The 12,608-nt window shown below is 44.0% G+C and overlaps 1 protein-coding gene across 6 annotated transcripts in view; it reads left to right on the forward strand.

The window, feature by feature from the left end:
- Nucleotides 1–10,481: 10,481 nt before the first annotated feature.
- MSRB3 (methionine sulfoxide reductase B3) overlaps nt 10,482–12,608 on the forward strand; it is a 180,360-nt gene continuing 178,233 nt past the window's right edge. The window contains exon 1 of one of the 6 annotated variants that reach the window (XM_070370544.1): nt 10,482–10,670. In XM_070370544.1, the coding sequence (XP_070226645.1) occupies nt 10,574–10,670 (97 nt within the window). In that variant the 5' untranslated portion in view covers nt 10,482–10,573. Of the gene's footprint in view, nt 10,671–10,928; nt 11,076–11,133; nt 11,358–11,438; nt 11,504–12,608 lie in introns of those variants that run through there. The other 5 variants (XM_005910352.3, XM_070370543.1, XM_070370547.1 and 2 more) reach the window with 5 other exon arrangements.

Consider the following 12,608-nt stretch of genomic DNA (forward strand, 5'->3'; position numbering starts at 1 on the left):
CATAATTGCATACACATTTAGTTTTACCAAATATCAAAATGAATATATTGAGAATACATGTGTAGCCACAATATAGTAACCCTCCTGTCTGGAAAACAAATAGGTCTGTAACGAACCGTTTCATATATTTCTTGATCTCTTTAGGATCTGTAGAGCAGCTGGAACTAGCTCTATATGACTCTCTTCATTTCATAGTGGTCACACTGCCCAAGTTTTTGTTGTTGTTTCAGAATATGCCTCAGAAACATGGGGATTAGGGTAGCAATAAGTTCACCAGTTTCTCTCTAAGATTGCCAGACATAGCAAATAAAAATAAAGGATGCATAGTTAAAATGGAATTTCAGATAAACCATGAATAATGTTTTAGTGTAAGTATGTGCCATGCAATATTTAGGATATACTAAACAATTATTTGGTGTTTATCTAGAATTCAAAAATCTGGGCATCCTGTGTTTTTTTATCTGGCAGTTCTTTTCTTATCATATCTCCTTGTTCATCTCTCGTCTCACAGCTACCGTCTTAGACTAGGGGCTCTCATTACCTCAAGCTTGGGTTTCTGCATCTGCCTGGGTTGCCTTCCCAACACTGCTCTCCTCTACTGATCTATCCCATAGCCTGCTACACACTAAAAGTTTTTTAGATGCTACTTTCATTAGGTTTCTCTTCCACATAAGAAATCACAATGACTCCTGTTTCTTTCCAAAGTGATTTTCTAAAAGAAATGATAATAAAAAGAAATAGACTCACAGAGAATGAACTTATGTTTGCCAGGGAGAAGGATGAGGAGAAGGGATAGTTAGGGAGTTTTGGATGGACTTGTATCCACTGCTATATTTAAAATGGATAACCAACAAGGACCTACTGTAGAGCACATGGAGCTCTGCCCAGTGGTATGTGGCAGCCTGGATGAAGGGGAGTTGGGGTTGGGGGAGAATGGAAACATGTATATGTATGGCTGAATCCCTTTGCTGTTCACCTGAAAGTATCACAACAATTGTTAATTGGCTAAACTCCAATAAAAACTAAAAAGATTTTTAAAAAAACCCTGATTTTCAGTCAGTGTACAATTAATCGCATACCAAACTATGTGGGTTTGTGGGTATATGCATTTTCCTTAGAGGATCTTTTATTTTTTCAATTGGGATCTGAATGTGGTATCTTCAAGCTAGGTAGAGAACTGTGGCTTATACAAAGAAGCAAAAGTGGATAAATTTAGAAAAATGCACCTTGCCTCAGTCATGACTTTTGCTTTAGACATCAGCGTGTTAAAATCTCCCTTGTTAAATCATTCGACTTCCACCAGCATTTTGCAGAATAGGCAGAGCAGGGATTACTTCATTTTAAAGATAAAGTAACCAAATCCCAGAGATGTGAACTGTAAAGTCCTGCACAACTGTCATGTGGCACAGCCAGGGTTTGAGGAGAAATCTGCCAACTGCAAGTTTGTTTCTCTTTCCACTTTTAGATCACCAGCTTTAAAAATGGCTTCCCAGATGGTTCAATGGGTAAAGAATCCACCTGCAATGCAGGAGGCACAGGGTTCGAAGCCCTGGGACAGGAAGATCCCCTGGAGGAGGAAAATGGCAACCCACTCCAGCATTCTTGGCTGGAAAAGCCCATGGACAGAGGACTCTGATGGGCTACAGTCCAAAGGGTCGCAGAATCGTACATGACTGAGTGACTAAGTAGAGTAGTACAGCTTTAAAAACTATAAAAACATTTGTACAATATTTTAAACAACAGTTTTAAAGCCACTTTGTATATTGTTGAGCCTCACAAAACTTCCTCTCCGTCTCTAAAGAGATGTCATTATTCCCCGAGCTGTGTGGTAGGCTTATCATTTAGCTGTCCTTCACACGTCACAAAGATGGGGGGGTTGGCCATTTGGCCTATAGCACTAACTTTTCAGTGTGGTCACAGCAGTACTTGTATTCCAGAGCTGCGATTCCTCAGAAATCTAGAGACTATTTTTTAGGGTAGGTTTCAGAGTCGATTTATAAGTCACAAAATAAAATCATCTTTAAGATTTTATGTTTGCTGCTGCTGCTGCTGCTAAGTTGCTTCAGTTTACTCAAGCATAAAAAGAATATAACTTTATATGGTGATTCATCTATTTTGGTTCTAAATTTTTGTCCTTTTCCACAAATAATATATTCTAAGCATATAAATTGAAGAAAGAGAAAAAAAAAAAGAAAAGCTTCTGTTGCCTCCTAGGTCTCTTTATGGTATTTATTTTTCTGCTACCTCTTTAGCAGCCTCACTTACTTTTTTCTTTTCTCTCTTTTGGCCAGGAGTGCAGCTTGTGGGATCATAGTTCCCTGACCAGGAATCGAACCCATGCCCCCCTAAATAGGGAGGTTGGAGTCTTAACCACTGGACTTCCAGGGATGTCCCAAGCCTCACCTTCTTAGTGGTTCTGCTAAAAAAAAAATCAGTCTGGGGACTTCTCATGATCTCTCATGGTTGTTCTCTATGCTACCTGCAGCCCAGACATTCTCCTATAAATGCAATTTTCATATTTACTGCTCTAGATGAACATAGTCTTCTGTGTCTAACAGGCATTTCCAACTTAACATGCCCAAAACCGAGCTAATATACCACCCCACCACCTCCTTCTAGGTCATCCATAGTTTAGGAAATGGTAATTCCACAACGCTCAGCCAAAAATGGAAAAAAGTATAGAGGCATTCTCAACTGCTCTTTCTTTCACAATCTACACTCGGTCTGTCAGCAAATCTTGTGGCCCCCTCTATCCAGATTTCTCCAAGACCAGATCACTCTTCACCACTTCCACTGCTTCCTCCCTACTCCCAAATCACCATCACCTCTTGCCTGGATTATTATCAGGACCCTCCTAACTGCTCCCCTTTCTGTCTCTGCACTCCTTAACAGGACAGCCAAAGGACGTCAGATCATTTCAAAACTCAAAACCCTACAGTAGCTTCCCTTCTCACTCACAATAAAAGCCAAAGTCCTTGCAAGGACTCAAAAGATCCTACATAGTTCCCTCTCAGGCCACGTTTTCTAACTTTCCCCCTACACTCCTTGGCAGCCTTTTCTCCTGGATGGTCCTCCTATGAGGCAGGCCTGACTCTGCTGTGGACATGGCCTTCGCACATGCCATTTCCCCTCTCCCAGACACCACACACACGGCTTCCTTTTTCTTCCATGTCTTTAATGTTACAATGCCAACACTTTCAGCAACCTTTCCTGCCTTATTTCTCTTATTGGCAGTTTATCACTAGCATACTAAATATTTTACTGGTTTATCTTGTTTATTGTCTATCGAGCATATAAAAAGCATTCAATAAACGTTTGTTGAATGAATGAATGAATGAATGCAAAGATGATTTTCCTGTGTTGAAGCTATTTTTAAAAATGTATTATATTTTTTGATGGCAATTCTAAAACTGGTTTTCACAAAACAGTTTGAGGAATCCTGTGTAGCCTTCTAATCTTATTGAGAAAGTTAAAAATATATTTGAAAACATAGTTATTATTAGTAACCTTGGGTATGAATATAAAATGTAAATTTGAAGAAAATATGTGTTGACAGGATTACTAAATCTGAACAGACTTCCTTAAGAGGTGATTATGGATACAAATGTAGGACTCTCAGCTGGGAAGAGAAACTATGAGTCATTTCAGAGGAAATCATATTAGATAAGGCTTAAAGGCAGAGTGGCTTTGTGGTAACTGAAAGTTAGTGAGCAACTACAGAAGTTAATAACATTAGTACTACATTGATATTTATTAAGGGTTTACCATTTGCTAGCATGAGGCTAAGGGCTAAACATCATGTGGTAGGTATCTTTATTTTTCCATTACACAGAGAAAAAAGAATATCAAGGCTTAGAGTAATTAAGTAACTTACCCACTGTCCCAGAAGCTTTAATGGCAAAGGTAAAACTACTGCAGAAAACCCTGGAATGTAGCACCGTTTTGGAGGGCAAAATACCATTTCCCAGGAAGCCCAACATAGTCAGGGTTTCCTCTACCTTCTGTTGGAGCCACTTTGGATGAACAACACATCAAAGTGCTGGTTAGGGGTAAGTTGTGTGGAAAACACCACACCTTTGAACACTGGACACACACCCATGGGGTGAGGTGCCTTGGATACCAGAAGCACTCAGGAACAGGCTGAGTGAAAAAGCAGGAGCAAGTCTCCTGTCAGAATTTTCCTGTACCAACTAAAAAGTTTGTCCCTCTCTTCCGGCCTCCTTATTCTGTGTGTGTAGTTGACTTTGCATATGCTGCTTTATGTGATACAATCTTGCCAAAAGCCAAGACGCTTTGCTCGTCTAGAGAGGATTGCTTAATTCTCTACAATATTGAAAGTCTTGTTGTTAAATATTTATTACTTGTTGTAGCGTATCCACAGCCAAAGCTGATAGATTCGGGCAGCACATTAATCATGGGAATGCATTCTTCAGATCTCTTCAGAATTAATCAGAGAAAGGGATGGCCTCAATGGGAACAATTTACAAATACCGTTTCAGATGCAGGCAAACCATTTTACCAAGAGAAGAAGGAAAATACCCACTTTAACTCAGTCTTCTGTCTAAGAGTTCTTGTCGTTTTAGTGCCTTTGATGACTGGGGGCTGGGAGGGTGTCGTGGAAGTGGGAATCCTTCCTCAGAATCTAAGAAAATGTTTGGTGTCTCCCTTAGCCAGTCAGCATTGAGTCTGTGTCCTTCACATTGCTGAGAAGAGTTCTCAACTCTTTTCCCACTGCAACATCTTGAGGCATGGGGGCATACTTCCATGTAAAACTTCTCAGCAGGGCTAAGAGTGTAAAACTTCTCAGCAAGGCTGAGAGTGACAGCATTCTACTTTGCAAGATAAGAAAGCAGAATTTTGCGAGTTTGGATTGAGTGAAGTTTCTTCTGGGGAGTCTGTTACACCCTCCTATGAAGTAATTTCCTTACTTTCCAATTGATCGTTAGTGGTTTAGAACAACTGTTGCTGTTCAGTCTAAGTTGTATCCAACTCTGCGACCCCATGGACTGCAGTAGGCCATGCTTCCCTGTCCATCACTATCTTCCGGAGTTTGCTCAAATTCATGTCCATTGAGTCAGTGATGTCATCCAACCATCTCATCCTCTGTCAGCCCCTTCTCCTCCTGCCCTCAATTTTTCCCAGCATCAAGGTCTTTTCTAATGAGTCAGTTCTTCCCATCAGGTGGCCAAAGTGCTGGAGCTTCAGCTTCAGCATCAGTCCTTTCAATAAATATTCAGGGTTGATTTCCTTTAGGATGGGCTGGTTTCCTCTCCTCGGTGTCCAAGGGACTCTCAAGAGTCTTCTCCAGCACCACAGTTTGAAAGCTTCAATTCTTCAGCATTCAGCCTTTCTTTATGGTCCAACTCTCACATCTGTACGTGACTACTGGAAAAACCATAACTTTGACTATATGGATAATATACTTGATAAATAATATATTTGATAAATGCTCATTGAATTGAGCTAACTAGGTTTCTCACCCTGCCTGGGACTTTTGAATAATATTAGGTTGAATGTGTCCATTTTCTGTTTGCGTCTACCCAAGATGTTCTTTTGGGTATATGATGTGGGGGCTGTCTCAAAGCTTTGCAGAATGGCTGAGGGCATTTCATTAAAGAGGTGAGAACAGTACGTCAGAGAGATTGTAGCTTGAATGCCTGCCGTGCTTACAGACTCCTTTTCAAGAGGCTGCCCCAGATTCAACCCCCTAAAAAGGCAGCAACACAGTCTGCTTCCTTCTTCCTTTTGGCCATGTTGGGTCTCAGCTGTGGTGCTTGGGCTTTTCTCTAGTTATGTCATGTGGGCTCAAGAGCCCACAGGCTTAGTTGCCCCTCAGCATGTGGGATCTTAGTTCCCTGACCGAGGACTAAACCTGCACTCCCTGTATTGGAAGGTGGATTCTTAACCATGGATCACCAGGGAAGTCGCCAGTCTGTTTCTTCAGAACAGGTGACCATGCCATGTCCCCTCTGAGCCTTCCATCTTAGCGACAGCTGAAGAAGTAGGAGGGGCACCTGGCTCAGAGGTACTTAGTGGCTTATGAGATAACCTCATACAAGAGCTTTCCCCAAGAGAGACAGTAGTGATAGAATCAAACTCTCCCCTCCAGGGCATTTGATTATGAGCTCTAGAGAACTGGCAGCTGGTAGTGGGCTTCCCTGGTGACTCAGATGGTAAAGAATCTGCCGGCAACGTGGGAGACCTGGGTTCAGTCGCTGGGTTTGGAAGATCCCCTGGAGAAGGGAATGGCAACCCACTCCAATATTCTTGCCTGGAGAATGCCATGGACAGAGGAGCCTGGCCAGCTACAATCCATGGGGTGGCAGAGAGTTGGACACGACTGAGCAACTAACAGTGGGAGCAGGAGCAGAAGGATCTGTGATTGTATAACTTGAATTTTGCTGTGTTTGGAAGACATTAACAAGGAGTTGGGGAGTGGCGAGATGGGCTGGCTCATGCGGGCGAAGAGCTGGTTGAGCACATCTCTTCTCAGCTTTGACTCCAGAGACTCAGATTGCTGGGAGTATTGACATCCACATAAATTGGCTTTTGCACAATTCAGGCTTCCTTCCTCCAGATCTGGTTGTTAAATATTTACTAGCACACCACTGGGGTGCGTGAGGCACCCCTGTAATATATACATAATAAATAGAGGAAGCAGTTACCTCCTCTGAGAGTTTTGTCTTAAAAGTGATGCCGAAAGCTCAGCTTCTCTGTACATAGTGTGGAATCAAATCTCGAAAACAGAGTTTGGGGAGAGGGTTACAAAGAGTATCTAGAGTGCACAGTGGTAAAGAATCTGCCTGCGGTGTAGGAGACACATGCAGGAGATGCACGTTTGAGCCCTGGGTCTGGAAAATCTGGAGAAGGAAAGGGCAAGCCACCCCAGTACTCTTGTCTGGAAAATCCAATGGACAGAGGAGCCTGGTGGGCTACGGTCCATGGGCTCACAAAAGAGTCGGACACAACTGAGTGACTAAGCAGATTTCTTTGCCAGGTGAAGGGGGACACAGCAGGCCTATGCCCTCAAACCAAGTGTCCCAATTTGAGGAAGACTGTGGTAAGTTTTTATAGTAATTGTGCAAAGAGGGTGTGATCAGCTCGTAGACCTTCTTCTGATGGGTTGATGGTGAGTTAAGTAGAGTCCACATTGTCAACCTTCAGGTCCAACTGGTCTGGAGTCTACATGCTTGTGGGCAATATACCATTGTTAATCCTCAACTTTTCCCACCTGGAGGGGGTTTCCGTATCTGCAAAACAGCTCAGAGATATTGTTGTGTGTATTGATGGGGACCCAGGACCTTGCTCCAAGGCTGCTCTTGACAGTTTGTTTCTCCTTGGTCAACTATCCTCTCCCTTCCCTAGTTAAAAACTGCTTGGGTATGCCCATTGGAACTCAGGGAAGGTCACAGAGGGTGAATGAAGGCTGTTTCCTATAATCAAAGAAACACTGGACACAAAGGCCTGTGCCCAGGAGCCCCCACAGGGCCCTGCACATATCAAAAGCAAACATAGTTTAAAGTCATATATAAACGTGATTGTCATTAAGATTATAGTAACAGAGAAACTGTTGGGAAATAGATGATTTAAACTACAAAACTCATAGGAGTGTGGCCAGAGGGCGGTAACTTTCCTGTTTCTGGTACCCATCAAAGGCACAGGCCCCCACCCCAGGCTCACAAAGGATGACCTGACAAGCCGGTTAAGTCTCTGGCCTTATTTCCACATGTTTTCTTTACCCTTGTTACTTGAGGTAACCTGAGTGCACACTAGTTACTTAAAACCACAAGAACTCAATGAATACAGTTTTTGAAAACCTCATTTTTTTTTCCCCCTAATGTAGAGAAAATGGGGCAGATTAGAAGAGTAGAAAGAGTATGTGCAGCCTTTGGAATGAGATTTGAATTCCAATACTACTTTATCCCTTCCTGATAGCATAATTTACTTATCTATGCCTCTTCTTATCTGTAAAATAGGGACAAAAAATAAAAAACTCAAAGATATTTGGAAGATTTAAATAAAATGCTGTGTGTAAAACAACTAGCACAGTGACAGGCACTTACTATGTACTCAGGAACTTCTGTTCTTTCCTTTCCTCTTTAATGTATTTATTCAAGCTTTTAGAACAGCTGCTAATATCTCTGTCAAGTCAGCAGTTGACAGAATTAATCAACCCTCCACTTACAGTAACAGGCAGTGTTATACTGCATTGTTTGTAATTTTATGTAATTTTGTGCTTAAGGTCAACTAAAATATTTTAAATATAGACAAAATTATTACAATCCCTTGAAACAAGCTTTTCTCTACACTTAGGGAGCTCCTGTACATCAGTCTACAAAATGTGCTCATTTTACTTTTGTTTTTAAACAAACATTTAAACTATGGGCAAAGAATTATACTACATGTTGTGGGGGGTGTGTGCTAAGTCACTTCAGTTGTATCTGACTTTGTGACCCTATGGATTGTAGCTGCCAGGCTCATCTGCCCATGGGATTTTCTCGGTAAGAATACTGGAGAGGGTTGCTATTCCCTTCTCCAGGCGATATTCCCAATCCAGGGATCAAACCCATGTCTCTTGTATCTCCTGCACTAACAGGCTGTGGGGGAAATAAAAAGTGAATATGAAACGAGAAGTGCTTATATAATACAAAATATATAAAAAAGAGGAAAGGGAGGGAAACTTAAAGAGTTTCCTGAATATTCCCCTTCGGATACCCCACTTCTAGATACTTAAATTGAATAATACCATGTGTCCTTTAAATCCCTAATATACTGTTTTACAGTTTATTTACTGTTAGTTTACTTAGGTTATCTGACCTTCATCTCATTATCACTGCTAGTACATTAAGGATGAAATCTGCCCATTTTCCAGGAATAATTCATGGGATGTGGTGTTTCTCAGTACCAGATGATTTAAGGGGAACCACTTGCCAATGGATTGGTTTTTGGCATACAGGGCCTTAATACTATGCCAGAACTGAATTTGTTTTGAAATAAAGTTTCTAATTTTCAAATATAGCATTTTCAAACAAATAGTGTGATGTACAAATTACTGTACTTTAGGTCATGTTAGAGTAATCCACCCTCTAAATCTGTTTGACTTTTACCCCTTAAGTATTTTCCATCAGTTAATCATTTCTGTAGCATATCACAATGGTTATAAATAATTACATAATCCTACATCTTCAGGGCCTGTCCCATTAGTGCCAGTGTAAAAAAAAAAAAAAAGAAGTAATTAGACATCATTATGTCCTCTTGTAAAGCTAAGGTCATTTGGCCTTGATTGCTGGCAGTTATCAGTGCCAAAGAAAAGTCAAGCCACTATTGGCTTAGGCCTATTATTAAACATTGGGCTTGACACTTTTGAATAAAGGTAGTACCTTTTGAATAAATTTCAACACTACCCTTCAGATAAGTTGAAAGAAATACAAAACTAGTGTAAAGAGGTTGAAGACCATATATGGTATTCAAATATAAGTTTGGGAAGAGCCCGTTTTTAACTCTCGCTAAGACTCTTGAGAGTCCCTTGGACTGCAAGGAGATCCAACCAGTCCATTCTGAAGAAGATCAGCCCTGGGATTTCTTTGGAAGGAATGATGCTAAAGCTGAGACTCCAGTACTTTGGCCACCTCATGCGAAGAGTTGACTCATTAGAAAAGACTCTGATGCTGGGAGGGACTGGGGGCAAGAGAAGGGGACGACAGAGGATGAGATGGCTGGATGGCATCACTGACTCGATGGATGTGAGTCTGAGTGAATTCCGGGAGTTGGTGATGGACAGGGAGGCCTGGCGTGCTGCGATTCATGGGGTCGCAGAGTCTGACACGACTGAGCGACTGAACTGAACTGAACTGAAGGGCGAGGCACACACACACCCATACACACACCCTGGTGTAAAGGTCCCACTCATCTGGGATGCAGAGGGCTGGTTTTGTGTGTTAGATCAATAATGCTTGTTCGTTCTGTGTAGGATGGCGCGCCTGAGTGTGTGCATAACTGACAGCTATGCTCTAGCCTCCCCCCACACTCAAGAGAAGCGCTTGCCAAATATTTTTATCCCTTTACTCCCAGAGCTCGCAATTGATTGGGGCGCATGGCAGGAGTCTCCTTAAACTCCTTAGACGCCTTCCCGCGGGTCCCTGGCTAGCTGTCGGGTCTCCTCGTGATGGTTCTTCTTTCTTTTAATTCAGGGGTCTTAGGCGGGACCCGTGCCCCGCTCTGCTCTTGGGCCCCAACACTGGAAAGGGATGACTTCTGGCAGAGGGCACCTCCGGTCGCGCTCCGCGGCCGGCGGCCGGCGGCCTTGGGGCGGCAGCCGTGGAGGAGGAGGATTCAGAGAAGGGAGGGAGCTGGCCGCTGCCGAGGCCCGGGCAGCGGGCACCGTCCGCGGCGGGCGAGCTCCGCGGTCCTCCCTCGCTCGTCTCCTTTGCTCATATTTGGACTCGGCTGCCCGTGCCCAGGAATTTCCCGTCATGCCTCCCGCCGCCCCGTCCGTCGCCCGGAGCCGGGGAGGAAGGGAGGGAGGCTCGGACAGCGGCGCCGGCGGCGGCGGCGGCGGCTCCCTGGCACTTCCATGAGCCCGCGGCGGACCCTCCCGCGCCCCTTTTTGCTCTGCCTCTGCCTCAGCCTCTGCCTGGCCGCGGCTGCGGCCCGGGGAGCAGTGCAGTCCGGTGAGTTGGGGCTCGCTCCCCCACCCCTTGTCTGCCCTCACGCCCGGACCCCGCCGAGTTCAGATGTGACCCCGACCTCCGCTCCCCTGCGAGCGCCGGCAGCGCCCCCTTCAGCCTCCTGCCGGGAGCCCCCCTCTCCTGAGCCCAAGAGGGGCGCGGGTGGTGAGAGGCGGCTAGAAGGAGGTCAGGGCTGGCTTCGCCCCCGCCGACGGGAGGCGTCTGGCAGCGTCGCTGACACCTTATCCCGTCCCGGGAGCGAACCTGAGCCGGAGGGAGGCTCTGGACCGACGTGGGCCCCCGAGGGAGGGGCTTGGCAGGGCGGCTGGGGAAGGGACGCCGCCTCAGGCTCCGGAGGGCGCGGGTCCGCGGCGGGGACCACCTCGGAGTCCCCTGCCCCGCGCGGAGGTGTGTGTGTGTCGGGGGCCGGGGGGTACTCCTGCGCAGCAGCCGCTGAGATAACGGGCCCGGGCGCGTGGGAACGGCCATCCAGGCCCGTGCCTCCCGCCGCGCGTCCGGGAGGGGCGCCGGGGAGCCTGGCGAGTAGGGGGACAGCGCCAGGAGCGGCGGGCGCGTGGCGACAAGCGGCGCACCCAGAAGCGCACCGCCGCCCTCGCCGCGGGGTCAGGCTCCCGCGGGCCCGGCTGGTGTCTAATAGGCCAAAACTGAACAAAATCCCGAGTTTTCCAGGTACCAGTTTTGTTTTGTTTTTGAGCGGAAAAAAAGGGCATCGGAGTCTGGTTTGTAAGTTTCACCCTGGGCTGTTTACAGCTATAAAAGATCGAAAGGTGCCATTCCTGCCTTACTTGGTTTAGGACTACAAGCTATCAAGCGAGGTAATTTTGCAGTCTTAACAGGACGATTTTTAAAGATACTTTCTCTAAATAATGTGGAATAAGATTATTATAAAAAGTAATTATTTGAAAGTACAAATGTAGAGTTTAAGGTAAATGTCAAATTGCAGGAACCTTTATATTTGTGATGAGTATATAGTCATCAAAACTTCTCGATGCCTAATGTTATCTGGAATGGAAGAACAGAAAATATAACTTCTCAGAGTTGAGATTTCTTCGGAAATTTTAGTTTGCTTTTGTTTTTGCCACCAATAATCTAAACTGTCAAAATAAGATATGGCTAACACCTAAGACTTATAAATTAGTTGAAAACTGACTCTACTAAGTATAGATTATATTCAACACCCTCTGGTCTTTTGCTTCCTATTTCCATTTGCAGTGGTGGTGGCAAAGTAGATTTTTAAGTTACTTTTGTCTATAAAATAATCTTTAGGATTCATGTAATTTATAAAATGGATAGGCGATTTTAAAAATATTTAGTGTGTGCAGATTATTGGTGTTAATTTAAATAATATCAATTTCATGTTTGCTTCTGATTAATATTATTTTTTTTAAAAAGACCTATTTTTAACAAATTTACACTTTAAAAGTAACTTTACTAGCACTTCTTGGGGGACACAACAGGTTCTATCTTCACATTTTATCGGCGGTCTTCTAAAATATACTGTGCTGCAGATAAAGGGTAGATTGTACTTCCAGACAGTATATGTTGTTTTTTTTTCCCTCAGTTATGTGTTGACTTAATACTTGTGGTCAAGCAGCCCTTGAAGACTGAAATCCGGAGTACTATGGCCCCTTGCCAGTAATTTTGAAAACCAAGTTTATATTTGGACCATTTAAACATTTATTCTTTTAATTTTGGTCCCAGCTGACATATAAGTCTAATTTCTGGTGACTTTTATTAGGGCCCTACGTGAATGTCTGGATTTTTTTTTTAATATGTATTAAAATAAGCAACTCTCTGCCATTTAGAGTTTTGTCACAGTGCCTAAACTGCCTATCTGCCAAGGCTGCAAATATACAACATCAGATAGGTTTTTGAATCAACACACAGTTTTTTGACTTTTAAAGGTGCTTGGTCTAATAC

Source organism: Bos mutus, chromosome 5, assembly GCF_027580195.1.
Source record: "Bos mutus isolate GX-2022 chromosome 5, NWIPB_WYAK_1.1, whole genome shotgun sequence".
In the NCBI taxonomy this organism is placed as follows: Eukaryota; Metazoa; Chordata; class Mammalia; order Artiodactyla; family Bovidae; genus Bos; species Bos mutus.